The sequence below is a fragment of the Brienomyrus brachyistius genome, chromosome 13 (genome assembly GCF_023856365.1).
Source record: "Brienomyrus brachyistius isolate T26 chromosome 13, BBRACH_0.4, whole genome shotgun sequence".
NCBI classification, from domain to species: domain Eukaryota; kingdom Metazoa; phylum Chordata; class Actinopteri; order Osteoglossiformes; family Mormyridae; genus Brienomyrus; species Brienomyrus brachyistius.
The window spans coordinates 18,202,705-18,230,149 of record NC_064545.1 but is presented as its reverse complement, the minus strand read 5'-3'; the positions used below and the strand labels follow the sequence as shown (position 1 = coordinate 18,230,149).

At 46.7% G+C, this 27,445-nt stretch overlaps 1 protein-coding gene across 3 annotated transcripts; it reads left to right on the top strand.

The window, feature by feature from the left end:
- The first annotated feature begins 1,724 nt into the window (after positions 1–1,724).
- On the top strand, positions 1,725–26,980 carry LOC125705992 (inositol hexakisphosphate and diphosphoinositol-pentakisphosphate kinase 2-like). Of its 3 annotated transcripts, XM_048972404.1 has the most exons (30): positions 1,725–1,829; positions 4,669–5,067; positions 5,421–5,616; positions 5,820–5,910; positions 6,181–6,266; positions 6,563–6,717; positions 7,273–7,374; positions 7,498–7,659; positions 7,782–7,903; positions 8,002–8,103; positions 8,405–8,491; positions 8,869–8,944; positions 9,054–9,163; positions 9,751–9,816; positions 10,641–10,726; positions 11,598–11,723; positions 13,095–13,139; positions 15,444–15,565; positions 16,202–16,384; positions 16,814–16,955; positions 17,042–17,265; positions 17,367–17,494; positions 17,637–17,751; positions 18,066–18,173; positions 18,245–18,361; positions 18,450–18,581; positions 19,065–19,155; positions 19,956–20,081; positions 24,629–24,766; positions 24,905–26,980. In XM_048972404.1, the coding sequence occupies exons 2-30, from the start codon at positions 4,924–4,926 to the stop codon at positions 24,961–24,963; spliced, it is 3,441 nt and encodes a 1,146-aa protein (XP_048828361.1). In that variant the 5' UTR covers positions 1,725–1,829; positions 4,669–4,923; the 3' UTR covers positions 24,964–26,980. The 3 variants fall into 3 exon arrangements, with proteins under 3 accessions (XP_048828361.1, XP_048828363.1, XP_048828364.1); XM_048972406.1 differs by lacking the exon at positions 19,956–20,081; XM_048972407.1 differs by lacking the exons at positions 9,751–9,816; positions 13,095–13,139; positions 19,956–20,081.
- Positions 26,981–27,445: the final 465 nt, after the last annotated feature.

The following is a 27,445-nucleotide window of genomic DNA, read 5'->3' as shown; positions in this document are numbered from 1 at the left end:
CAGTTGATACTCTGGGGATAGTGTTGTACCGCAATCAGTGCAATGGCTCCCTTCATATGAAGGGGGACTTAAAACAATCTGTATATGGGTCAAACCCCAGAGAAATGTATTACTTTGATGCGGATGCAGTAATGAGCAGTAATGTGTCTCTAGTTTAGCTCTTTAGATATCAAGTGTGTCCCATTGCTTTCACAAAATCCTCACACACTTGAGCCCTTCGCATGCACTTTGCACACTTTGCGTTTTATGTCGCAATGTCATGTGTAGCATCTCAGTTCCCTTAGGTGGGATAAACGGGACGAAGCTACAAACCTTTTTCCTTTCTCACGTCATAGAAGCCTGCTTGGTTCTTATTGTAGATCATAATGCTACAACAACACTGTATCTGCCAAGATGTAGCACATGGGCTCTTTACTTTGTGTCGGGGGACTGTAAAGACACTTCAAAAAAAAAAAATCTAAACGGTGGACGTAATTAAATAATTAAGGGAGGATGTTGGTACAGAAGCTTGATCTGTCTGTAAGTGAGTTTGACACGCCTGAGGTAATCACTGGGAATTATACAGGATTCCTGCAGGTAGCTAACTAATTATTTATTAGCATCTCAGGCAGCCCTGTAGGCTCTGCAGACAGCAGTCATAGCATGTGACATGTGACCTGAAGTGGTCTTGGCAGAGACCATGTAGCCAGATGGGAGGGGTGTGGCAGGCAGTCAAGTCTAAAGCGACTGATCTGAGTGGGAACTGAAGGGAAGAAAATATTTCCTCTGCTTCAGGCATGTGCTGTTATAAAAATACCAACTTGGGCAACAGTGCTGAAGTTCGCCTTTTGCTTTTTGGTACTGGAGTGGTACATCACACACCACCCCTGTCACCAGGCCTGCATCAAGAGGCCTAAATCGCCTATTTCTCCCGCCGCGCTTGTCTGTGGGTCCTTCTGTGCCAAGGCTATGGTGATGTCCCAAATTCCAAACACCCAGCTGAAATTTCTGTGTAGTTATCGCTCAGTTTTCATTATACCAAAACAATCCATGCTGTGCAGGATTTCCTGTCGTCTGCAGTTTTGCATATGGTACGGTGCATACGTATTCAACAGTGAACAATGCTCGCCACAACGGCGTGAAAAAAATGGTATAATATCTAGTATACACATTTGTAGAGAATGCAGATATGTACAGTCTAGCTGTTGACAATTTCTAAATAAATAAATACGTTTACAAATGGGGCAGCATGGTGGTGCAGTGGTTAGCACTGTTGCCTCACACCTGTGGGACCCGGGTTCGAGTCTCCGCCTGGGTTATATGTGTGTGGAGTTTGCATGTTCTCCCCATGTCGTCGTGGGGTTTCCTCCAGGTACTCCGGTTTTCCTCCACAGTCCAAAGACATGCTGAGGCTAATTGGACTTGCTAAATGTGTGTGAGTAACTGGTGTGTGAGTGTGCCCTGTGATCCTGGGTTGTTCCATGCCTTGTGCCTTTCATTACAAATGGAGTGCTATGAGCTTCTGTAAAACTTCCCAGTGACGAACTTCTTAGACCGGCAGTCTGCACTACTATCATTGACGGCTAGAGGTCTCCCCGTTCCCTCAACTGGGCAGAAGTTTGACGGCCTGCCAGAAATTTCGTTCCGCTCGGTGGATATTGGTTAACGGGCCAGGGCAGGGTGACGCCCTCTCGGCTGCTTTCGAACTCAACATTGGCTCAAAGTGACGCCAATCAAAGCGACACGCCTTCGACAGTCAGCGCTCCTCAAATGGGGTTAGAGCGCAAACGCGCCGCTGGTGTGTCTCGGAGTGAGGAAGCGGACGAGCGCGAGGAAAGTCATCTGCTTGTGTAAGTATGCGGTCTCAGTTTTAGTTCTGTCATAATTGGCTCCTTTGTAGATAAATTAGATTTCCCTGGGAATCACTTAGCATGAATGATTGTTCCGTTTTCTCTGCACACCATTGCGTACTTTAAGCAGATAATTAATGCAGCTGTCACAATTAATTAGACATTTATAATAAGCGATTGAAGTTAGTCAGCTCAGTTACTGAGCGTTTACCCATGCATGAAGGAGACAGATAAGCGTCGCTTTGATTTTCTCATTGGGTTCTCAGATGACAGCCATCACTGTTTATGAGCGATTTTAATGTTTATTTGGGTCTCGAACACATCCGGTCACTCAGTTCAACCAATGCTGCGAGCAAACTATGCAGGCTGCTGATTCTGCTCCTTGACCTCTCATAACATTTACGCAGTTTTGTCTTTCCAATAAAAAAAAAAAATAATAACGTTTACATGCAAATACTGACTAGATATTTTTAGCCCGTCGCCCACTTCAGGCGTAATGGAAAGAAGCTCTGTATCGAAACCCCCAATAAGGAACTGTGCTAGGTCAATATTAACTTCCTAATTACGCTCATGGAAGTGATGCAAGTTGGCAACATGTATTTAAAACCTTAGTTATTGAGCTTGGTATTGTTTTCTTTTCGGATTAAACAGACTGTCATTACCTCATTAGCCGAATGACAAGTTTAAGAGCTTTGCCTAAATCATATAAAAACACCGGTTTACAAAGTGTGACATAGATGTCATAGTGCACACGCTAGGTGGCAGTGTGGAATGTTGAAGAACCTACAGTATCTTTAATTAAGAAACTTGATCCTTGTGCAACTGCTCTTATATCGTCTTTAAGCCATGTATTCATTACATCCATCCAACTCGAAACCACTTTTCCTGGTGAGGATTTTGGAGCATTTAGTTACATGTTTCACTAAAGTATCTCCATCTGTTTAAGTGGAAAATGTTGGAGGGAAAGCAGTTCATATACAGTGGCTCAGTGGGTAGCCTTGTCGCAGCACTCCTCTGGGGTTGGGAGTGTGGAATCCCGCCTCTGTCCAGGTCATGGGATCACCCCACGTCGTCTGGATTTCCTCCGTGGTCTCCAGTTTCCTGCCGTAGTCCAAAGACATGCACTTCGGCTAATTACTGTATTTAACTTTCTCAGCGTGTGTGTGTGACTGTGTATGCAGGTGCCTCATGAAGGTCTAGCATCCCATCCAGAATGTATCCAGCTGTGCCCTGTTGTGCCTGGGTTGGACCCTCCCTACTCGGGAGGAACACTGGATGGATTGATGGATGTTTATCATTTATAGTAGGATGAAAAGTTGTGTTTTTACGGGTTTGTACAGATGTTGTTGTAATGTAGTTGCGTTAGACTGACGTTATAAGTTTTCTGAATGCGGTTTGACAGGTCTGTCATGTGGGAGCAGAAGTCTGTCATTAGTTCAACCTCCATCTTGATTAGAGTTCACCTGATACCAAACACATTTCAGCTCCAGGAAACAAACCAAGTGTATCACCCCTAATCTCCCAGCCCGAGTTAATGCCCCCCAAGCTTAGGCCTGGGTGTGGGCTCTACTACCTTTCTCAGCATCCAGGTATTTATTTTTAATTTTTTTGGTTTCTTGTGGTCTTTATATTTCTGTCGTTTTGGGATGGAGGAGGAAATCCATGCATCTTCTGAGAAGCAGCCGCTCAGTGGCTCAGTGTACGCCACATCACTCGCATTACAGTCCCTTGCTTGCTAATTCCAGGGCATGGATTCCTTGATCCCCGACACCATGGCTGTCATAAAGGTTAGATAGTTACACGATAACTGCACAACTTTTTGTTTTGGGCGATAAAATTCCAACAGCGCGTGGCCTGTTGACCCCAAGCAGCCAATCATGCTGTGTGTCTGCTAATCTCACGCAGCTGTCCCGCGTTCTGTTGCAGTCGTCGCTGCAGCGGTGCGATAAATGAGGTTCATTCGCTACAGCAATGAGGCCTTCCGAAATGCACTTTCCATATTTTCCCAGATATTTCCTTTACCCTTGTAGTTTGAGTGCTTGCTGAAAGGAGAAAATATGGTTAACCACTGCATGACAGTGACTTTCAACTGACCAGTGAAATCCTTCTCCTCAGTCTCCATTTCTGTGTCAACAGAAAGCGTGGTTCCCTCTCGGAGAGGGAATAGCAGCAGGCTATTGTGCTGTGAGGATATATTTCTCACATAACCCTCCCGCTTAAAATTAACAGGAAAGGAAACACTTGGCAAATATTTTTCCAGAAAGGCTGAGTGTTTTAGCATCTTACAGTTGAGTTTATACTTCTTGGATGGTGTATATCCTGGCAGTACCAACTCGAGAAGGATCGATGATCCTTAAGCTGTTATGGAGGCACTTATGATGCAAGATGTGCTTGTCTTCATTTCCTAGTCAGCTAGACTGTCGTTTGGGGTGTAAATGTTTGTTCATCATTTTAATAGTCTGTCGGGGGTCCTTGATTCGTACATCTGCTGGACAGGTCACCTTCTGTTTGCTTCAATCTTTCATCACCTCAGTGACGGAGATGAGTTATTTTTGGCAGCTGTGTAGCTCGATGTTCTGTCCCGAGAGTGGCTGTGAGGCCCCCCCCGAGTCCCAGCTGCATTGGGGGAGGCACCGGGTCAGTCTGTGACTGCGGAGCTGCCTTCCCACCCACTGCTGATCCCACATATCTAACCTTCCTTTGGATGTGGTTTGCTTGCAGCTTCAGCAGATTTGCTTTCCCTAATTCACTGTGGTGGAGTGTTAAAGGACAAGATGGACTCTGGTCTTGGGCCTGCACAAGTAAGTAACTTGAACTTTAATGTGTTTTTTCCTTGCAGGAGGTGTTTCCTGAACTGTGACACCTCTACCATAGATGTTGGGTCACGGCAAGGTTTAGGTAAAGCTATGCAAACCATCTTGGAGGCTGTCGCCATCGTCTCGATCATCCTGGGGGAAATTGGGGTTGTGTAGATCACCTACTTCTAGTGTTCATAGGGAGTTTTCAGTGCCCCTAGTCACCCCGGTGTCGTGTCGGTGGTGCTCTGGCATGCAATGGCACAGCCGGACAGCAAGGGTCCGCACAGAGGGCTGTGATGCCCGCACCCCATCGTCCTGGGAGCCGGCGTGCCACTGCCACCTTCTTCATTGGCTCTGAGGAGGATGAGCACACAGGCCCGGGGGACAGCGGAATGAGGACTGACGCGGAGCTGCCAGAGGACAACGATGAGGGAGACTCTGTGAGCACGCCGCTGGCGGGAAGGGGGCGTCAGGCCACGGCGGCCGCTCCTTTGCGTTATGCTGTTCGTCTGAACCCGCTGCATGCCAAACGGAAGTAAAAATTGAAGGGGGGTTGGGAATAATGTCATTTAGCGTAGACGACTAAAAGGAGCTTTGGCTGAAATGTTCTTAGTTCTAAAAATAACTGGAGATATTAACAAGGCCACGTTCGCTTTTATATCCGAGCGAGGCTCTGCAGCAGATTGGAATCCGTGCGTTAGAGTCAGGGGGACCGGCTTCGGCGGAGCAGCCTAGCGCAAGTGGCGGGATGAGCGGTTTCAAAGGATACGCCTTGCACTCGGTGTCCCCCCAGCCTCCCGAGAGGCAAATCGTGGTGGGGATCTGCTCCATGATGAAGAAGTCCAGATCCAAGCCCATGACCCAGATCCTGGAGCGACTCTGCAAGTTCGAGTACATCACGGTGGTCATCTTCCCCGAGGAGGTGATCCTGAATGAGTCGGTGGAGCAGTGGCCGTTCTGCGACTGTCTCATCTCCTTCCACTCCAAAGGTAGCTCCTTGAGGTCATGCTCATGGTCGTGGGGTCAGCGGTGCCCGGCTGCCCAGCTTTTACCCACGTTTCATCTCTAGTGTGCTTAACACTTGGGTAGCCTCGTGACCTTTATGTGTTGGGGTTTATGGAAAAGGCCAGTGTTTAATTTCACTGCGCTTGTTGTAAGATGTACATTTGCACTTGTTTCTGTGTGATTTCAGGGTTTCCTCTAGACAAGGCAGTGAGTTACGCCAAGCTGAGAAACCCACTTCTTATCAATGACTTGAACATGCAATATTTCATACAAGACAGGTGAGTCACACCTGCATTGTAATCTAGTGGTGTTCTGGTCCAGAATATTCTGTAAAAAAAGGAGTAGATTAGGAATCGCTCACATACCTTCTTACTTTGCCTGTAACATGCACTTACCTTCTGTTTTGAATTTTGGCTAATTATTGGAAAGTTATTTAAATTAACCGTATCTTGTACAATGAGAGGAATATTGTTACTGTTTTGATCCTACCTTCACCAGTCTACCCATCCTCTTCTAAGAGGCGAATTTCCATGATGTGTGTTTTTCAGGAGGGAGGTGTATCGGATCTTGAGGGAGGAGGGCATCGACTTGCCTCGTTACGCTGTGCTGAACCGGGACCCCGACAGACCGGAGGGTGGGTGGTGGGGGGGCAGGTTCTCGTCAGTCAGCAGTCCTAGTCAGGGTTTCATTCTGTGACAGAAAATGTGTGCAGCAAATTGGGCTCAGGTCCCACATGAGTTTCTTCTGCCTCTGTAAGAGTATCCAGGTTTATGTGCTCTGTGTGACGACAAACATACTAAATAATGAAAGAGCAGAGCCAAGTCTGGTGTCCCTCTGTCCTCTGAGCCTGTGCCAGCAGACTGCATGAGCTGTCCGAGTCTCAGAGTCTTGTTTAATTTGGCGTTTGGCTGAGAGACTGTGTCTTCTCAGAGTGCAGCCTGGTGGAGGGTGAGGACCACGTGGAGGTCAACGGAGAGGTCTTCCAGAAACCCTTTGTGGAAAAGCCAGTCTGTGCCGAAGACCACAATGTGTACATCTACTACCCTACCTCTGCCGGCGGGGGTAGCCAGCGCCTCTTCCGGAAGGTTATATATCTCTCTCTGTCTCTCTCTCTCTCTATCTCTCTCCCTCCTTTCTGTGCCGTCTGCATCCCATGAGGAAATGTGTCATGGTGATTTCTGTGACAGCTATACTGCGATTGCGGAAATGGAGTCCCTTAAGACGGCCTCAAGGCAGGGAAGAGGTCTGGTGTTATATTTAATCTCCCCTTCGAGTAGCAGTCGCTTTGAGGAAAAACATGTCTTCAGAGTACTGATGGTAGCGAGGTGCTCGCTCGCTAATCAGGACAGCATAGTCACTATGGCGACGCAAGCAACTGTTTTCCAAGCACGCGAGAAGACTGTAGGTTCTTCTCTTCGCTTGAAAAGGGCTTAATGATGGATTTAAAAAGTTTCTCATATATTTACACAGTTATCTAGGGATTAGCTGAACCATTTGCAACTGTGTAAAGAGCTCTGAGGGTAAATTCCAAGTCTGCTTCTGTCCAGCTACTTGCATTACATGACAAGCCCTAATCTAAAAGCAGGCATGTAGCCTGGTGAAGAACTGCAGCTTGACAGAGCCCTGGCACTCCCTCACAGATTGGCAGCCGTAGCAGTGTCTACTCGCCAGAGAGCAGCGTCCGCAAGACGGGATCGTACATCTACGAAGAGTTCATGCCCACCGATGGCACAGATGTCAAGGTACTTTCTGGGGGCGAGCACGCAGCTTCACCTTGATGCTATGCTGGTCATGTTCTGGGGGCGAGCACGCATCTTTGCCTTGATGCACATTGTGACACACTTTGGGTGTGCGCTCGGGTATAGGTGTACACAGTGAGCCCTGACTACGCCCACGCTGAGGCACGGAAGTCACCTGCCCTGGATGGCAAGGTAGAGCGCGACAGCGAAGGCAAAGAGGTCCGTTACCCCGTGATGCTGACCGCCATGGAGAAGTTGGTGGCTCGCAAGGTCTGTCTGGCATTCAAGGTGAGTCTTGCTGTCAGCCGTGGATCTTGTGTCCCTTTAGCGCGTAGCACCGTTTATCTTCCATGTTTGTAGCTGGCGATTTTATGGCGAAGCGGGCTATGACTGACCCTTCTACTCTCCAGCAAACCGTGTGTGGGTTCGACCTTCTTCGGGCAAACGGCCACTCCTTTGTCTGCGACGTCAATGGCTTCAGCTTCGTGAAGAACTCCATGAAGTACTATGATGACTGTGCCAAAATCCTGGGGTACGTGAAGCGGGCAGGCATGCGTAAATTCCAAAGCCGGCTTATCCGTGCACGACACCCACACGGGGCAGACAGTCACGGCCCTTGGGTCATTTCAGGAACATCGTGATGCGTGAGCTGGCCCCGCAGTTTCACATCCCTTGGTCCATCCCGACTGAAGCTGAAGACATTCCCATCGTTCCCACCACCTCTGGAACCATGTAGGTCATGCGGCACATCTCCCCAGCATTCCGAAAATGATCCATATCTATTGTCAGTTGCAGGCAGCGTAATGATCCCTAAGTAGTGCTTTAATACTCTGCTTAGCACGGCAAGCAAAGGGACCTACAAAGAAAATCTTAACAACGGTTAAGGGAAAAGGAAATTTCCCATCCACGCTTCAGTTGTATTCATAGTTCACCAAAACGCTCACTTTGTCAAATGAAGCAAGTGCTTTTAACCTTCTGCGCTGTGCAGAGATGCTGCCCAGATTTTCGAACGCTGATCTGTTCCCTGCTACAGGATGGAGTTGCGCTGTGTGATCGCGGTAATACGACACGGCGACCGGACGCCAAAGCAGAAGATGAAGATGGAAGTGAGGAACCCAATGTGAGTTTGAAGTGTCCCGAGCATTTAGGCGGGATTCCCTTGGAGGGAATCGGCAGCAATCATCTTAAGCTTTCTTAATTAAAGCAGCTCTGTATTACTTAGAACAGCATTTTGACTGAATGTGTGTGGAGTTCTTCTGTGTTTACGCGAGTTTCCTCAGGGAACTCCGGTTTACTCCAGCAGCCCAAAAGCATTGGTTTTGGTGAATTGGTCCTTCTCAGTTGACCGTAGTGTGAGTGTGTGCCCTGCGATGCATTGCCGTCCTGATATGTCGATTCATGCATCCACTTTATATTTGCAAGATCTCTTTAGTATAGCCCTTAATAATCGCTCAATCAATCAGTCTTCTGTTTGCTCTCCTCGGTTTGTCTCCTCAGGTTCTTTGATTTGTTTGAGAAATACGGAGGCTACAAGACGGGCAAGCTGAAACTGAAGAAGCCGAAACAGCTGCAGGTGACCCTGACTCGTCACTGGCGCCCCCAGGGCGGCTCATTCCGACTGGGAAAGCTTTACGAAGACGACAGTGCTTTAATCTCTCCGTTCCTGTGGACCGCCCCATCAGGAGCTGTTGGACATCGCCCGGCAGCTGCTGGCAGAACTGGGCCAACACAACGACTGTGAGATTGAGGAGAAGAAGTCCAAGCTGGAGCAGCTGAGGACGGTTCTGGAGATGTGAGTAGCTGTTAGGTGGTGTTGAGTGTACACAGTGTAGTATTTGTATTGTTGGCAGCACTGAGCTGTGATCTTTTTCAGACAGTTAGTGTACAGTATGTGTTAATGAATTATGTTTACACAATGCACAAGCTCTCTCCTTCGCTCTGCTGCTCCGTTTCTTTGGTTGGACTTCCTCCCAGGCCTGTTTTAGAACATCCACTATATTATTTTGTCTTCATTCAATGTTCCCTACAGGCAAGATCAGATTTTCAAAATTTTATCCTCTTCCTGTTCCATGACGCTTCGGGCTTAAATCCTATGTCTGCTTCCACAGCTCGACCTGTTAGTACTAGTTTAACTAGCCTGTCTCCTTCTCGAATGTCTTAATGTACTCAAACCACGGCAGTCTGAGGGACTATCCTTCAGCAGCCTTTGGTGACAAGATGGTGACCCCTGTCTCTGGATGAATATCTCTGATCGCCTGAGGCGTCTCTGCCTCCCAGCCACTGTCTCTCTCCTCCCAGGCCGTGACTGACTGTTGTACATCTCCCTCCCTCCTCTCTCCTTGTCTCTCTCTCTCCCTCTCTCCTGCTCTCTCTCTGAAGGGAATCCAGTGTGAATGACTACCAGTGCGCACTTCTTACGCCTGTTGTTTTTGACAGGAGTAAAAGGTTTTCTCTTCTTTATTACTGGTTCTCTAACAAGCGCAACCGAATTAACGTCCAGTTGCCACTGCACCCCTACTGACATTGTAACTGCAGACCTCTACTTTCAAGCCTGGATCTCCCCAGAGACCTGCCTGTTTGGGAGTGCTGTCCATCCCTGTCTCTCGGCTTGGTCGTGCAGCTGTCCTGACTGTGCGTTTTCTGCCCGCATCCACCTGGGACATGTCACAATGTGTTCACATGTACCGGGAGTGCACAGATGTTTTTGACTGCAAAAAGAATGCCCAGCCCATATATGGTAAAAACAGAATGCCGTGCTTTAAGCAGGTGATACCGCGATGGGACATATTGGTGTTATCTTTCACGAGTGCTACTGGCGGATAATTAGGTTTGGGTTCATGTGGCACGTGAGACAGTTTTGGATGGTGTTCAGAAAGGTCATAGTGACATCTGCTCTCTGGGACATCAACAGGACTTAGCGCCTGCAAGAGCCAGGGGGCGACTCAGATGGGGAGTGGCGAGATGTGGCATTTAAGGGGCGAGATGTGGCATTTAAGGGGCGAGATGTGGCATTTAAGGTGGGGAATTTGGTGAGATGTGGCATTTAAGGTGGGGAATATGGCGAGATGTGGAGAAAGATATGCAGTTTCAGTTCAGTTGCTTTGTAATAGACATTGAAACTGAAATGGGCATTTTTACGGGCATTCCTCAGTCGCTTGGCAGTGTAGGCTGGTTTTGCAGTCGCTTTGGGTGCAGATAAATGACAAATGAATTTCAAATGTTAAGGTAAGAATATATTGAGTTCTGAACATTCCATCCTCTCTTTCCAGGTATGGCCATTTCTCAGGAATCAACCGGAAAGTACAGCTCACCTACCTGCCACATGGGCAACCCAAAACCTCCAGTGAGGAGGAAGGTAAAATGTGAATATCTCTGAGTACGGATTTAATTCCGGAACAGTAACCTGTGCCAAACCTACACCGTGACAACTAATATTAGGAAAAAATCACCTCGCGTTATTTGACGTTCTTGCGATGAATATTACAAGTCTTTTAAAACAAGACATTTAAAATCTTTGTAAAATTTCCACACTGTCTATGAGTGAGTCCAACGGCAAGAATGAAAATGATTGTCTTTATTTAACAGACTCTATTGGTAGATAACAATTTCCATTTGGCTATTGTTTAATAAATATCGAAGTACTTCAATTATTTGTGACAAATATTTCATCGTTTTTCAAATATCATTCAGCCCTATTCAATAACCACATCTTAAACTAAATAGTTATACACAATAAATATAATTTAAATGTGTGTGTATATGAGTGCATGTTATTAATTATCATCTGATTATTATGTCCTGTATTATGTTGTAAGATCATGTGGCTACGAGTGAGGGCTAGCCTTTGTTTTAGCAGCAATTATCTTTGTATACAGGAATTATGGAAAGTAAGTTAAACTAAAGAGCACTATCTGAGATGCTGTGTCTTCCTTCCACCATATTGCCAAGTAATTGAGAAGTCAGATTTTAATTGATGTTTTTTTTGGGTAAAAACGAGAGAATAAGGAGGAGGGAGAAAAACAAACAGTACAGTTACATGTATATTTTGTACACAGCAGACTCTAGGAAATGAAATAGTAACATGACAGGGTTCCACTATGAGTTGCAGTGCGAATAGTATGAGTGACAAAGTTTGAGTTCCGTCCTGAGTTGTATGGGGGGGGTAGAGGCTGAGCTGGCTCCCACTCAGACAGAAGTTTGGCCTTATGTGCGTCTGCTCCCTCCAGACTGCCGAAAAGAGGATCCCTCACTGCTGCTGGTGCTGAAGTGGGGCGGCGAGCTGACCCCAGCGGGCCGGGTGCAGGCTGAGGAGCTGGGCAGGGCTTTCCGCTGCATGTACCCCGGAGGACAAGGTAGCATGCTGGACATGCAGCAGCACCTGCTCTCCCAGTGCAGTCCATCCTCCATCCTCATCCTCTTCTTAATGCCACTGCATTCATGCTCTCTTCCTCTGCGTTTCTCTTTAATTCTGATATTCTCCCCGTCCTGGTACAAAATCTGAGAGTCTCTCTCCATTTCTGTCAGTCACACTGTCCTGATATTTATTATACAGACGCTCCTCTACTGCTTACGAACTTTCAGACATACGAATGAAGAGGACTGTAAGTACTACTTCTGGCCGCTACTCCCGCCGCGCAGCAGCGTAGCGTGCGTACTCCCAGCATCCTAGTTCTTTGTACTTGCGTGTACACTTAAAATGATTTCAAGTTACAAACGGCCGTTCAGAACGTATCTCATTCGTAAGTAGAGGAGCGTCTGTATTTTCTATTCTTGGTATTCAAAACTGTACGATTACTAATTTGTAAAAGCTGTATGTACTGAGATTATTATTATTATTATGATCATTATTATTATTTAATAATAATAATAATAATAATAGTAATAATAGTAATTAATAATATTATAGCACCCATTCATTATTGTTACCCTATCAGTCAGTCAGGGCTGTGGCGATCCCGGGAGGTAACAGGCGAATCCACTGTGCCAGTTCATTTCAGCTTGTCAGAAGGAACCAATCGATCTACTTGCAGATTGCTTTCTAAAAATGACTTTTCCATTTTCCACTCCCATATAAATAGATGTTGAGCCCGTAAACAGGACATTCGTCTCGGTGTGGCATCGAGCCAATAAGGGACGTCCTCCAGAGAGGAGCTTCAGACTTCAATCACGCGCCGGGCAGCCGAAGAAGGCGCCCAAATGCCTCGGCTACTAACGGCTATAGTAAATAAACCATAAGTACAGCAGCAGCCGTGCCAAGGTCTATTTTCTGAATGACATGTGCTGCTCCTTCCTTGTCCTTTTCCATTTCCATCATCTATCTGTGGCGTCACTGCTCCTCTTGTGGTGGGGAGGACTCACTGCATTCAGGATCACCTGGAATTTCTGTATTAATTTTTCTCCTGTGTGCATGAGTAATGTAGGAATATCAACTAATTTACCATTACACTTGCAATGGTGAACCAGTTATTTCTTCAGTGGGAAGTGCAAATTTGTGTTATATTTTGTTAATATGCTAAACAAGGCTACAAACTTTTAAAGGGACTTAAAATGCATATGTTCTGCATGTGTAATTTTTAATAGCTGCTTTACTTGCCAGCTTCCTGCCCAAGCACTCATGTGACCAGACACCTATGCTCATCCTGTTTTCAGCTAAATGAACTGTTTAAACTGTACCTCCCAATTGCAAGTGTTCTGTTAATTGTCTTCTGCATTTCGTTAACCAGATGGTAGTCGCAGGTCCCTGGGTTGTGAATCCCCTATTGGCTGTGGTAAGAAGGATTATGGACCCCCCCCCCACCTGCTTGCTGCACTAAACTCACTCCTTGCGTTGGCCCTAACATATTTAATATCTCCCCAATTCTGAGTGTTTTCAGCCACATTCATCATCATTAAATGCACACAGAACCAAAAAAAGACTCCAGGTACCGCCATTCAGAACAAGGCGATTGGAAACTCCTACAAAATCCATGATTGATAAAAGGGAAATGCAACCGGTGTCTGTTGGTGGTCAGGAAGTTCCATGGTTAGGATTAGCTAGCGCTATTTTTTTTTGTTGCAGGGTTAGCTGGTAGTAACTGCTGATGCAGAATTCCAGTTAGTTTCTCCAGTCCTCGTCTTGGAGAGCTGGAGATCTGGGGGTGTTTCCGGGTGAGAGGTGGTTTGCGGAGAAACTATGGCAGTAACTGCCGTTGACAGACCGATGATACGATTTGCAGGTCTGGGGTCCGAGTCCCGTTGAGGCCCAGGGGCTTCTGGGCAGGTGACATATCAGCGGAATGTGGGCCGGTTCCTTTGTCACTACATAGTAGGGCTGGGCAATATGGCAAAATTTTTAATCACAATAATTATTTTTCATATCAGTCGATATTGATCATTATCACAATATCATCTGAGTCTTTGGCTCCTCGGTATTCCTCTTATACTGATTCAGAACATGGAAAAAGGCAGCAAATTGAACTGCAAACTGAAATTTAATTTTAATAAATAAATCGTACAACAGGTGGTGCATAGTGGTGCAGTGGTTAGCACTGTTGCCTCACACCTGTGGGACCCGGGTTCGAGTCTCCGCCTGGGTCACATGTTTGTGGAGTTTGCAGGTTCTTCCCATGTCATTGTGGGGTTTCTCCAAGTACTCCATGGGTGGATGGAAGTCGTACAACAATAAGCTTTTTTTTTTTTGTAGGCCGTACCACTAGAAAAATGCAGGCAGAGGTTTGTTGCTGTTTTCTTTTCACCTGACTGTCCCGTTTGACATTTACTAGGAGAGCTGCCTCCCATCCCATAATACAAAGTAAAACGCTGTGTCTAGTGTTTTTTGAACTAGTACGGGGTGTGATTTGTTCCATATTTCTTCAGATTGAAAGTGGAGATTGCTGTTGTCAAATTGCTGTTGCCTCTGCCTGGTGGTGTGTATATCCTGTATGTTTTGCTACACAGCAATGCTTCTAGTCTTAGTTGGCAGATGTTTAGCAGCGTTTACAGTACACAGCACCAGTCTGCCGCTTGTCGGACTTTAAACTGCGAAAAGCACCAGTCTCATTTCCTTGTTTATCCACAATATCTCTTTTATTAAAAGATGTCTTGTCTGCAGAGCTGTTGCTTTCTCGTCTAAGATGATGTCCAGCTTTATCAACCTTGGCGTGCATTGGTTGGGCGTAGGTTGTCGTTCTTTAAAGACTGCCGTATGATTGGTTAGAATTGCGTTCAATCCTGTCATGCGATAGGCTGATATGTGCTCCGAAGCAATGTTCCTTATTGATAGCTGATCAAAGTATTTCCTCATTTTCTTCCCGATTAAACTTTATATGACGATACGCTGATATATGGATTATATTGCCCAGCCCTACTGCAGAGTTCGCTTAGAATGGCAAGGCTGTGAATTATGACAGAATGTTCTAAAATTAGGGAGTGGGGATGCATGCTTTTCATTTGAATTCTGCTGTGGCGGATTAATCCTATTGATGTAATACTAATGTTTGCTTAGTTCTGTCATGAAGAAGAACCTTTGCCCCAAAATGGTGCCTTTAACCTTTTGGAAAAGGTCTATGACCCCTTTCAGGAATGTTTATTTTGTAACAATATGATCATTTCAATGTTTCAACTGCTTCATCATTATAGTTTTTGTTCGGTGTTATTTGGGACATGAGATTTAGTATCCGAAAGTTTCCAGTTACGGGGTTGCAGCCTGTTCTGTTGTACATGGAAGGTCTAGAAACTTCTCTTTTAAATTTACATTGAACTCCTGAAGTGGTCCATGCTTGAATGAATTTTGTGTCTGAAAATATTTTACATAAATATTTTTTGTACTGTCATTGACCTAAAAATCTTCCCTTTTACTCGCTGTCCTTCGAAGGGGTCATTGGTGTTATGAGGTTTCATTTACAGGGTGGAGTCACTGGGGGGCTCCCGCTGGTGCTTCTCCAGCCAGCAAACCTTATCTCTCCTGGTTCTCAGATCACATCGTAATGTGTAACCCCTGCCGCGCTGGTGCTGCTGTGAGATTGCATAGGCTTGGAGGTGCCTGGCCTGCGTCCCCGGTTCTGGTACAACTGACGCTGTCCGGTCTCCTCTAGGGGACTACGCTGGCTTTCCTGGCTGTGGACTCCTCCGCCTGCACAGCACCTACCGGCACGACCTCAAGATCTACGCCTCCGATGAGGGAAGAGTTCAGATGACGGCGGCCGCCTTCGCCAAGGTCAGAACAGGCCCGCGGTGCTCAGGCCAACCCATAATGCAGCGCTACATAGATTAGATTAGTTTAGATGAACCTCCTTTTTAGGGCATTGTGGTGGCACAGTGATCAGAACAGTTACCTCCCACTTCTGGTGTCCATCCCCGGCTGTGTGTGTGTGGAGTTGGCGTGTTCTTCCCATGTTACATTTTGGGATTTCCTCTGGTTTCCCCACACAGTCCAAAAACATGCTGAGGTTAATTGGAATTGACAGATTGTCCATAGGTGTGAATCTGTGTGTAACCCATGATATATGATATGATATATGATATATGATATGATATGATATGATATATGATATGATATATATATATAAAAACCTGTTATTTTGGGCAAAGTTAGTTTTCTTAAAATCTGTGACAGCGAGCCTATAGAAATGAATGGGGTGTCCCATAAAAATATAGATGCTTTGTTTACACCCTGAGAAGGGTTGGCGCCCCGTCCTGAGTTGTTATTGACTTTCTCAGTGTAAATAACTCGAGCAGATGCACAAAGTGTCTTTTAGCTTGCGTGTGTCCTGGTTGTGTATTTCCACATAGCCTGTGTGTGCTTATGTTGTTGCGTACATGTGTATGGTTACATGCTGCATGTGGGTGACAGGGCCTGCTGGCCCTGGAGGGGGAGCTCACGCCCATCCTGGTGCAGATGGTGAAGAGCGCTAACATGAACGGGCTCCTGGACAGCGACAGCGACCCCCTGACCGGCTGCCAGCGGCGCGTCAAGGCCCGTCTGCACGAGATCATGCAGCAGGACAAGGACTTCAGCGAGGACGACTTCAACTGGGTAACCCGACCTGCTCCATCGGCAGGTCCAAAGCTGGCCGCGATTCTCAAGCACTTACCTCTGTTTGAAGACAAATTGTAAACCCGGTGATATAAAAGCCGTGTCTCTGCTCATAATTCCCACGAAGCCTCTAGTGGTTTTGAAGGTGAATTACAGGCCATTATAATTTAATTGCTCTTCAGTTGTTTTTTTTTGTAAAAACTTGCCTTTAATTATTTGCGAGTTGATGCATGATTTTATGAAAAGATCGTTCATTGCCTGCGTAACGTTAGTACTTCTGCTCACCTGGCCAGTCATTGCTTTTTTTGTGTAAGCATCCGATTTATGACCTGTGTATTTTTACCCAGCCAATAAACACCTCTGTTGTTCTGTTGGTAAGCATGACCTGTATGTGATGCTCAGTGTGTCTTGCTGTGGCTCTGTGTACAGCTCGCCCCGACTAGCAGCCCCTCCTTGGTTAACTCCATGAAGGTGGTGGGGAACCCCGTGAAGACTTGCGACAAGGTCTACGCCCTTATCCAGAGCCTGACCTCCCAGATCCGCAGAAGACTGGAGGACCCCAAATCCGCAGGTCTGCCCCTCGACGTTCCCGACGCTCACACAGGCAAATTCTAAATGCTCAGCCAGACCCAGCTGACTCAGACACGCCCCCTACAGACCTGCAGCTGTACCACAGCGAGACCCTGGAGCTGATGCTTCAGCGCTGGTCCAAGCTGGAGCGGGACTTCCGGACAAAAAGCGGCCGCTATGAGATCAGCAAGATCCCGGACATCTACGACTGCGTGAAGTACGATGTGCAGCACAACAGCTCACTGGGCTTGGAGGACATGCAGGAGCTGTTCTGTCTGTCCCGGGCCCTGGCTGACATAATCATCCCTCAGGTGAATCCCTGCGTTTGGGCCCCCCCCTGTTCTCACCCAGCCCCCGCTTCCTTGGCTCGCTCTCGGTGGCCTCACTCATCGCTCGTCACTCGTCACACCAGGAATACGGCATTCACAAAGACGAGAAGCTGGACATCGCCTATGCCTACTGCCTCCCGCTGGTGAAGAAGATCCAGCTGGACCTGCAGAGGACTCATGAGGATGAGTCGGTCAACAAGCTGCACCCGCTGTGAGTCCGCGCCCTACGCCGTGAAGAGCGCCGCCCTGCTGTCGCTGCGTTGGCGATGCGCATTGTCAGCATGACTCTGGGGGGGCATTCAGCACTTCGCTCTGCAGATGTACCTGCGCTACATGGCCGTGTTTCGGGACAGGTATTCCCGTGGGGTGATGTCGCCGGGACGGCACGTTCGCACGAGGCTGTACTTCACCAGCGAGAGTCACGTCCATTCCCTCCTCAGCATCTTCCGCTACGGAGGCCTGCTTGACGTAAGCTCAGGGGGCGTATTTGGTAGAAGCTTTTACCTGAAGCAGCATACATTTTTATTTGAGAAACCAAGGTCACAGTCCCTGGAGGTTTTGGAGGCTAAGGGCCTGACTCTGCAGACCCAGAGATTTGAACCAGCAACCTTGTAATCACAGTATCGTAATCTGTTTGTGCTAATTTTATGTTCTAAGTTAATAAAAAAAAAGTTAAGTGCTGGAGGTTCACACCACTAAATCATCACTAAATTTGTCCACTAGATGGTGCCATTGCCAGGTGTGTTTTGCCTCTCTTCGGACTTTGCTCGTGTCTTGAACAGGAGGAGAAGGACCAACAGTGGAAGAGGGCCATGGATTACCTGAGTGCAGTCTCAGAACTGAACTACATGACCCAGATCGTCATTATGCTATATGAGGACAACAACAAGGTATGTTTCCTCACTGCCGTCTCTCCTGCGGAGCAGCTTTGTGGTGCTACTGAGGAATGTGCTTCTTGTAGGACCCCTTCTCTGAAGAGCGCTTTCATGTGGAGCTACACTTCAGTCCCGGAGTGAAGGGCTGCGAGGATGAAGAGAATGTCCCAATGGGCTCCGGTTTCCGCCCCGCCTCTGCCGAGGTGGGTGTGGCCTTGGGTCTCGGAAATCGGGACGTGGCTGGTGATGGGTGGCTGACCCAGGCCTGCCGCTCTCTTCCTCCTGCTCCAGAAGAAGACTGACCCTGGCAGCCTGGAGGACTTGTCGCGCGACGAGCCGGATCGCGCCATGCTGCTCTCCGAACCGGCCGCTGTCCGGAGACGCTCGCCGCTCATTCGCAACCGCAAGGCCGGCTCTGTGGAGGTACTGGGGCGTGGCCGGGGCAGGTTGGGGTACCCCATCACAGTCCGTCCATGATTGAGTCATAGAATCATCATAATGTAGCTACAGCCACTCCTCTTTTAGCAACCGAGTTCCACTCCAGTGACCAGATCTTTAAGTGAAGTGAAACTCCAATTGGTCTAGGTGTGACCATGCTTATGACTTTGCTTCAGTCTTCCAAACTCAATTTCTTTTGTCAGTTATGAAGTGGATTTATCTAACAACCTTTCGTACTTGAAAGATTTCTCTCACTCCATTGTGCGTTGGTGTCAGGCATGTGAAGTTTGGTTCTAAGTGCGTGCATTTGGTTGTAAAATGATTTTTTTTTTTTTTATTACCATCGTATTTGCGAATGGTCGCTAGATGAGGTAGTCGCTATACAAGGAGTGGTTGTACTTGTATTGGTAAAGCAGAAGTTGCCGGTTGACTTGTTCCCCTGCGCTGACCTTTGCCCTGTCTCCCTAGGTGCTTTCGGATGCCTCCTCCAAGGCTAGCAGCTTCAGGTTCTTTCCATCCTGCTCCCAGCACCCCCCGGAGATAAAGCAGAGTGGATTAGGTCGGTGTCACCTTTCCTGCTCTCGGTGTCACACTCCTCTCAGTTAATGATCCTGTCCAAGGTCACAGGAAGTCGACTTCCGAGGGTCCTGTGACCTATGAGGAAAACATTGGCTCCCGGCGCGGAGGGTGGAAGGTCAGATGGCGGCCTGCCCCCCCCTTGGCAACAACACCCTGTCCAGCGTTCCATCCAGCTGCTGTGGAAATATGTCGAGACTGTAACGGAAATAGATCCAAGCAAAGGCATTTGAACAGCTTGACATTGCGTAGCAGCCTGCTAACACAAGCGTGATATTTATAATTCACGTCATTTTAACAAGTTGCAAAATTTATTTAAAAATGCTAGCGTGTGCCAAGGAAAGTGTTTTGTTCGCAGAGGGCAGGCAGGCATGACGTTAGGGGAGCAGTGTATTCATAAGCGTGTGCTCGGCCGTTGGGTGGGGTGTACTGTAGGGAAGTTATTAAATTTAGCTGTCACGGCCCCCCACCAGGACAAATGCTCTGTGTCAGCAGTATGTGAAGATGCGCTCAAGGCTAAAGTCATGTGCTACAGGGTGTTTTAGCACGTTTTACTCCATGGCATGTGCATGCACTGTTTCTGCAGTTTTTGCAAGTCATCTGTTGTTGCGATTGCGTAACTTTGTGGCACTGCAGCCAGGGCCCAGAGGACTGCTGTGGCTCCACCCGGTTGGGCACAACTGGATGCATTGCGGCTCAGAAACCTGCGACGTTTTCTGAATAACTGCATGATCTGTGGTGGTAACTAACACCCCCCCCCCGCCCCGTGGTTCTTCTGCACAGGCCCCCAATGCACTGGAATCTTTAGCACCACCGTCCTGGGGGGCTCCTCCAGCGCCCCTGACCTGCGAGACTACGCTTGCACACACTGCAAAAAACTCTTCTCTGGCAACCAGGGCCACGAGGACGGTAGGTGTCCTTGATCTCTGAATCCTGTTGCTGTGGAAATGGAAGAGACTGTCGCCTTGGCGACATGTTTCCGTAGCAGCTGTGAATTGCCAGTGTAATTAATTGCCATGGGAAGGATGCGGTGGTGTGAGTGTCAGAGAGCTCCTCCCTCAAAAACTCACCTGTAGCACTGTCTGCTCTATATGGTCACCTGTGTCTCTCAGGAACAGAGGAACCTACAAAGGCAACAGATCTCCCCTGGGTGGCCGAAGATGACCCCTGTTTGATAGTGCAGATCTGAAACACCCTAAAAGTATTAAAAAATTGTTACCTCATTTTTTATATTAAGCTCTGATATAAACAGAAACCTGTCATAGCTTTTACTTTTAATAACTCGTAATTTTTTTGGCATTCCACAGTTGTTAACTAATTATTTTTTAATTGAGCTACAGTGAAACCAGCTGTATGTTATTAAGGTAACCTGGCTGCACATGTTTTCTACGGAGCCATCTTTCCCCTTTATGCGCCTTCATTAGCTACACTTATGGATACAGCCACCAGGGGGCCCTAAATACCTATTTTGTCTAACTATTTTGCTAACCATTTAGTGGATGTGTTTATTTACAGCGTGCTTAACCTTGGAAAGCTAAAATGAACAACCGCTGAGGTTATAACTTGCTTTTTGTGGCAGTATGCGGAAAGCAGCGTGTGAAAGCGGGGAAGCCGTAGCTGGCTGGGAGAGAACCTCACTGCTGTTAGTTAGCCACCTGATACTGACATCGGTGCCTGGCTGCTTTTTGGCCCAGATGATAACATGCGTGACTTTATTCTGTAAAGACCAAATGGGGGCATTAGGAAGAAATGACTTTAAGCATCCTATAATTTATTATCATCCACCCTTTCAGAATTCATTTATCAACCTCCGTGAGGCCGCCTCTGTGTATTTCGTCGATACTCCTGTGACTGAGAGTTCCGGTAGCTTTTTTTTTTTTTTATTATTTTTTATTTCACTTGTTTTTTTTCTGACAGTGTTTGGGATAAAGGAGCCTTGAGTCCTTTGCAGAACTTTTTGTTTTTCTTGCAGTGTTTTTGTGGTTTGAAGTCTTTCTCCAAAGAAACAAGTGATTTAGGAACTGATGTTAGGTACTAGTCCCGATAAAGTTACAGTAGGTCAGAGGACAGAGATCCACTTACCTGCTTTAATAGTTCGAGTACTGACAAGAAAAATGCTATTTGAACTGTCACTGTGGGCCGGTCACCATTAAATCCTTCTAACCTGGTTCCTTCTAAGCTTATCGACTTCCTGCTTGAGTCTGTAAATTGGACTCCTACCCCCTGTGTGTGTGCCTCTCCACAGCCCCTGCAGGCAGCTGCATTGTGGCCGAGATGGCAGCAGTAATGACCTTTATTTATTTTATTTTATTTATTTATTTTATTTATTTATTTATTTATATTCCCTTCCTGCTACCGGAGCGATTATCAGTGGCATATGCAAAGCACCTTGCTGATGATATTTGCCTCTTTCACATGCGTGTTCCCAGTTTTCCTTGCATGTCCCGGGGAAACATACACATGCTTTTCTTAGCGTGGCTCTGGATTTTCATCTCCACATCTCTTCCTAACATCTCTACCTGTCTATCTGCTCACTGGCTTTCTAAAGCAGACCTCACACCTTCTTAATTGTATTTGTGTGTGTGTGTGTGTGTGTATGTGTGTGTGTCTGGGAGTCTTGTTCACACCCTCCCCTGATGGTCACTAACAGCTGCTTTTTGTTAATTCCATTTGCGTTGCTTCTCCAGACAGAAATTGACGTTCCCATGGAGACGTTGCATTTTCGTTAAGTGTGTTTTGATAAATATTTCTTAATTAAAATATAAATGCTGGAAGTGGGTGATAGACACTCTCAGCTACTCCCCGCTAATAGTGAATTAGTGAGACTGAATTGTTGCGTGTTGGTTGATTTACCTTTTAATTACTTTTGTTTAATCCCTTTGTTCACATTATGCGTGCATGTTATGCAGTGTTAAGTTGCTGTGAAGATGCAAAATCAATTTGTCCATCATACCTGAGCAAGGAGGTACAAGTGATGGAAAGGTGTTAGTCAATGGAATCTTCTCCATTGGTCATATATTAGATGTAGAGAAATGTAGATGTAGGGAAATGTATATGCTATAACATGCTGGTTATCTGTCAATCCCTTCAGACTGAGCGCAAACGGAAAGTTCCTGAAATCCCAGTATGGACTGGATTTCTGTGTGCTGCCAGTCTTTGCGTAGGTTTAACCCATTGTGACCCGATAAAGAGACAAATGAGAAACCAATTGGTGATGAACAGCAGGAGATTCTCCCATTCAGTGCGGATTTGAAGTCTCATTACTCCCATCAGCCCTTCTGCACCAGTACAGCGATGGAGAAAGTGGGAACCCGATGATCACGCACTGGGCACATTTCCATTACACACTCTGATGACACTTGTACAGTGAAGGTGGCACTTTGGCACTGAACTAACGGCTGTTTTATTTATACGGCTGCCTCCAAAGAACTGGGTAGCCAGGGGATGCGAGCTCAAAATCTGTTGCCTTGGCAACAAGCTGTCTAACTGTACCGGGGTTTCTTGTGCTACTCGTCAGGGTTTGTGGCTCCAAATGCTGCTCCATCAGGAGCTCAGAGGGTAACTGACTGCTGGTCGCAGGGCTGCTCTGCTGCCCCGCCTGGCTAATGGGCTCCATGTGTAGAGCGTGCGTCATATTTGTTCATCATTCGTCCATTGTCTGTCTTTCTGACTCTCTACAAGATGTTGGCTTTTCACCAGCCACTAGACTTTAGATAGTTGCCTGTTCTGTCAGATATGGAGGATATGACAGACATCTCTGGTCAGCAGATTTTTCTTCTGATTGTTTTTTGCTTTGGTGGAGGGAGGATTTTTGTTTTCATGAACGTCATATGATTTTGATAGTTGAGTGCACTAAAAGGAAGTCCTTAGCTGTGTGTGTGGTTATGTATATATTACATTGTGGGGACCAAATTCCCTGGGATTTAATTAAAACCTGTTATTTTGATGATGTGGGGACCATTTTTCTGGTTCCCACAAGGTACAAAAATTGTTACTGCAGTCAAAAAACTAAAAATGTTTAGTCTTGTATTTTGTTTGGTTAATGATGGTTAAGGTTATGGCTGGGTGGAGGTTAAGGGTGTCATTGTTGGGATTAGGGCCTTGCCCATAGAAATGAATGGACAGTCCCCACAAAGATGTGAATACAAACTCTGTGTATTTGTGTGTGTGTGTGTGTGTGTGTGTGTGTGTGCCAGCCCCACTTTCTGTGTGATCTGTGAAGCACAGCATTTGATAGCTGGTTTATAGCTCAGAGAAAATGAACCCTGTACTTTTCCTAAATTCCCTGCAAGCCAATAAACAGAATGCAGGTATCAGCGCTACAGATTATTTTAATGGGAAAGAGAGACTACCTGTTTCAGCTGTGAGCCAAACATGACCTGCAGCCCTAAATGATGATGGCTCTTTGCATTTTTAGTCTGTTCACTATAGCATGACAGTCTTGGCCATGAGGCGTGAGAATCTGCATGCGGGTCTGCTACAGAGAGGTCACGCTGCTACGACCCCGCAGCGGCAGTTAACTAAGGCTTGGCAGGCTTGGAACCAATGCCAGGAGGCACAGGGCTTGTCAGTTTCGAAGTCTTTGGCCTGTGAGTGGAAACCAAAGTATAGAGAAGGCAGTACATGGCTGAGGCAGGGATAAAACTCACAGCGTCTGAGGAGGAAGGCCGCAGCGTTAGCCATCGAAACGCCAGTTTAGTTTGATCTTCGTGTAATGTTTCCCAGACCTTCATTGTTTGCTACAGTGAGTGAGTTCTAGCTTGAGAAGTTCACCCACTCCGAGGTTAAACCACGAAAAATGGGAAAACATCGGGGGCTTTTTCTTCAGTCTCAGGATTGCATTTCGATTTTGTATCGGATGGCTGCCTTTTCATTGCTCTTCAATGGGAATGAGCACTTGTTTGACTGGCAGTGCTGTGTTGCCCATGTCAGCGTCTGGGAGCATGAGACAGGGGTGTTAAATGACGACGGCTTAAATCACGCTTGATAAGCGTGCGTGAGAGGGTGTGCGAGGAGTGATTGATGTGAATGACAAACAAATGACTCGCTTGTACGGTGCTTTCATGCCCATACATTGGCTGGGACATTTATATAAGTGGGCAACTATATAGTTAATGAATGCATAAAATCAATTTGACTGCACCGTAAATACACTATACTGACTGCCTGTCTTCCTGGTTATACATCAACTATCAACTGGTTGCATCTTGCTTGTTGTATCCCTGGTTGTGGAGCTCAGTGCCAGTTCTTATTTACATACCAGAAGCCCTTGGATGTGACCCGAACTCAGCCTTGTTGTTTCTCAAGGTGTCGGGTAAATCCTGGTGTGAAATGTCTGCTGAGATTATGGGTGACCTGTGTGTGAATATGACAGCAGTGCGAGTTACTGGCGGGGGGGGTGTGGGGGGTTCTTAGGTCATTCTGATCTCGCCATGAGTCTCTCCGCTCTGCCACAGGGTTCGAGGGCTGCTCCATGGTTCCCTCCATCTATCCGCTGGAAACGCTGCACAACTCGCTGTCTCTCAAGCAGATGGACGAGTTCCTGACTGCTGTCTGCGAGAGCGGTGGCGACTCTCACACCAAAGCCAGCAAAGGTATCGTCTCAAAACACTCATTTCCATACCGCCCCCCAGCTATTATACCATAGCAATTATGTAAAGAACGTCTTACTGAGTTGAATGTTAAAACATCTGCAAATATGCTGACCTGTAGACGTCTCCTCTTTCTCGCAGCGCTGTCAACCACGTTGGATTCTCAGAGCCAGCCAGCTGCGGACGCCTACATCCCCTAGAAAGGACTGTCCTCCTTGGTCGCACTCTGCTGTGAATCGGACTCCTGTACAGCAGGACCTAGCCAGGCTAATCCTTAGTGGACAGAAGATCACCTGGCCACATCAGTAAAGGCCAAAGTACCTGTCCCGTGGAACTACCGTTTAATTCTGTTGTTGTGTGGAAGTCTTTCCACAGCTAAGGCTTAAACAACAGCTGGTGCTCTCCATCACCGTTTGTCCCCAGTTGTGCTTGCAATCAGTAGGGGACCCTCCAGCTCTCACTCCAGCTTCCCATATCACCCCAGAGTGGCGAGGAGAAGCCCTGGTTAACCAAGTCAGTTATAGCTCAGCCAAGTGCACTGTCGTCTCCAGCTGCATTGCTCCTGCAGTCTACCAGTCAGTGGTAGTCTGTCACACCAGCCACTGTCAGGCTTGAAACACTCAAGAGGCTTCTGGCCCTCTTTCAGCTGTCCTGGACCCCGGTAAGTCATTGGGTTTGTTCTCGGTGTCACTGTGGGGAAGCTGGAGAGAACAGGAACGCTTTACTGGACACCTGATGCAGGAATTAAAGACCAGAGCGATCCACGTGTGAGGGGCTCAGCAGTGGAGAGCACAAGAGCAAGGTAAAAGACAGCGAGTGTTTCCAAACGCTGTCTAACATCATAGAGAAGGAGTGGAAGTAATCCTCTCCTAGGAGTCCTGAGGGGCTCAGCCAATTAACACACTTTTCTGTGGTTCAGTAATTTATGTGGTGGTTTAATCCTGGGCTACACTGTCGGACAGGGGTTTGAGAAAATCTTGCAGATCCAAAACGTGTCAAAGCGCTGATTAATCCCTCACTGAAGCCAATAGTGATTTTGTTTGATAATGAAGCACCTGCATCTCACCCAAGGACTGTGGAACTGAAAGAGGCGAATATCACCTTAAAGATGTTCCACGCTGCGTATCAGGTTCCCCTTGGTTCCTCTGGTAGTATCTCCCATAAGTGCCTCCCCTGATACGCGGTGCCAGCCAATTGCCGCACGCCGCTTGGCCACCTCGCTTTCACCCACACTGTGTACAGAGGGAGGTCCACTGTGGCGATCCTTTGTCCCTGAGGCCTCTTGCTGAAGAGCAGGGATTTCAAATGATCACAGACTGGAACAAAACTGGCAACTGTTGGTAGGAACATCGGGGAGCGGGGGGGATGACGGAACAGCCGAGCACTCAAGCCAACGCTCAGTTTTACTTGGAGATGATGAAGCAGATGGTGACAGCAAGAACTGACCCTTTGTCATGAGAAGGTCTCCTGGATGCGAAAACAATGACTGGAGAAGATTGGAGGAATTCACATTAAACTGTGTAGGGCACCCTGCAGTCTTCCTGATATATATTTCTTAAACATTTAAAAAATACTGTTTTAAATCTAATGTTTATTTCATTATCAACTATCTTTTTTGCGGTGTATCTTTATATTGGTTACTGCTGTTTTTCTGCTTGTGTGCCTATGCATGAGTGCCGTACATTAGTAGCTATAACTGGAGAATAACGTTGTGACCTCAATTTATGTAGAAAATGTTCAATAAATAATCAAAAAGGGATTAAGGCACCCATTTCAGTTCAAGAAAACTGCTGTCTGTAGCCAACACTGTTAACTGCCATATAACAGGAGAAAGACAATAATTCAGTAAATTAAATCAACCAGCTATGAAGGATTCAGCACAAGTCTCAGGTCACCCGGCTGTCAGTGTTGAATCTGAAGAAGAATTTGCAGAGCCAATTATTTAAACTGAGTGCCTGACACTTAATGTAATGTACGCTGGTTGTTTTTTCTTCCTATTTTACCTCTTTTGAGGTTTTATTAAATTGGTTCATGTTCTACCATGGAAATTCTGTATGCACCACGTTAACTAGTAAACACTGCAGCCTTACTAATGAATGTATACATGTTTTGACATGTTATTACTGTTTGCACAGAGGACTGAATTTATCGGCATATTGAATAAATTCTACCTGCTTTTTTCCTGCTTTTAAATAAAGATGTTATTGATATAGTAAACCAGCTCTCTGTTGACTACTGACCTTCCTGTGGCACTATGAGGGCTGCTCCTCTTCTCCCCCCAGTAACACTGCTACTCCTGAGCAGGGGCTCCTCACGTTGCCTGCATGCTAATTACAGCTCATTCAGCTTTAAGAGCGTCAGTCTGTTGCCACAGAGACACGTTTCCCTCTGGACCAGCCTCAACAGACGGACATCGGTGTGATGGCTACAGCCACACAGTAAGACATTAGTTCAGTATTTGTATGCGTTTTCTAATTAAATTGCATTACAGTAATAATTCATAGGTTTTAGTTGTGTTTTGTCTTTTGTGTTAGGTGTAGTGTGTGTGAATATATATTGCTATTGTAGGGTTGTATGCAGTGATTGTTTAAACTTTTGGTTTGTAGTTACTTTGGTTGTGGGGGATGGTCTTCTATTCCGCATGAAGGTGTGGCTGAGGGCGGAGGTGTCTCAGGACAACCC

What these genes read in the sequence shown, in the direction of transcription:
- LOC125705992 (XM_048972404.1), top strand. Translation starts at nt 4,924, where the DNA reads ATGCCCGCACCCCATCGTCCTGGGAGCCGGCGTGCCACTGCCACCTTC. An exon ending in ACAACGATGAGGGAGACTCT is followed by an intron (nt 5,068 to 5,420) that starts GTGAGCACGCCG and finishes GTGTCCCCCCAG; the next exon opens with CCTCCCGAGAGGCAAATCGT. An exon ending in AGGTCTGTCTGGCATTCAAG is followed by an intron (nt 7,660 to 7,781) that starts GTGAGTCTTGCT and finishes TCTACTCTCCAG; the next exon opens with CAAACCGTGTGTGGGTTCGA.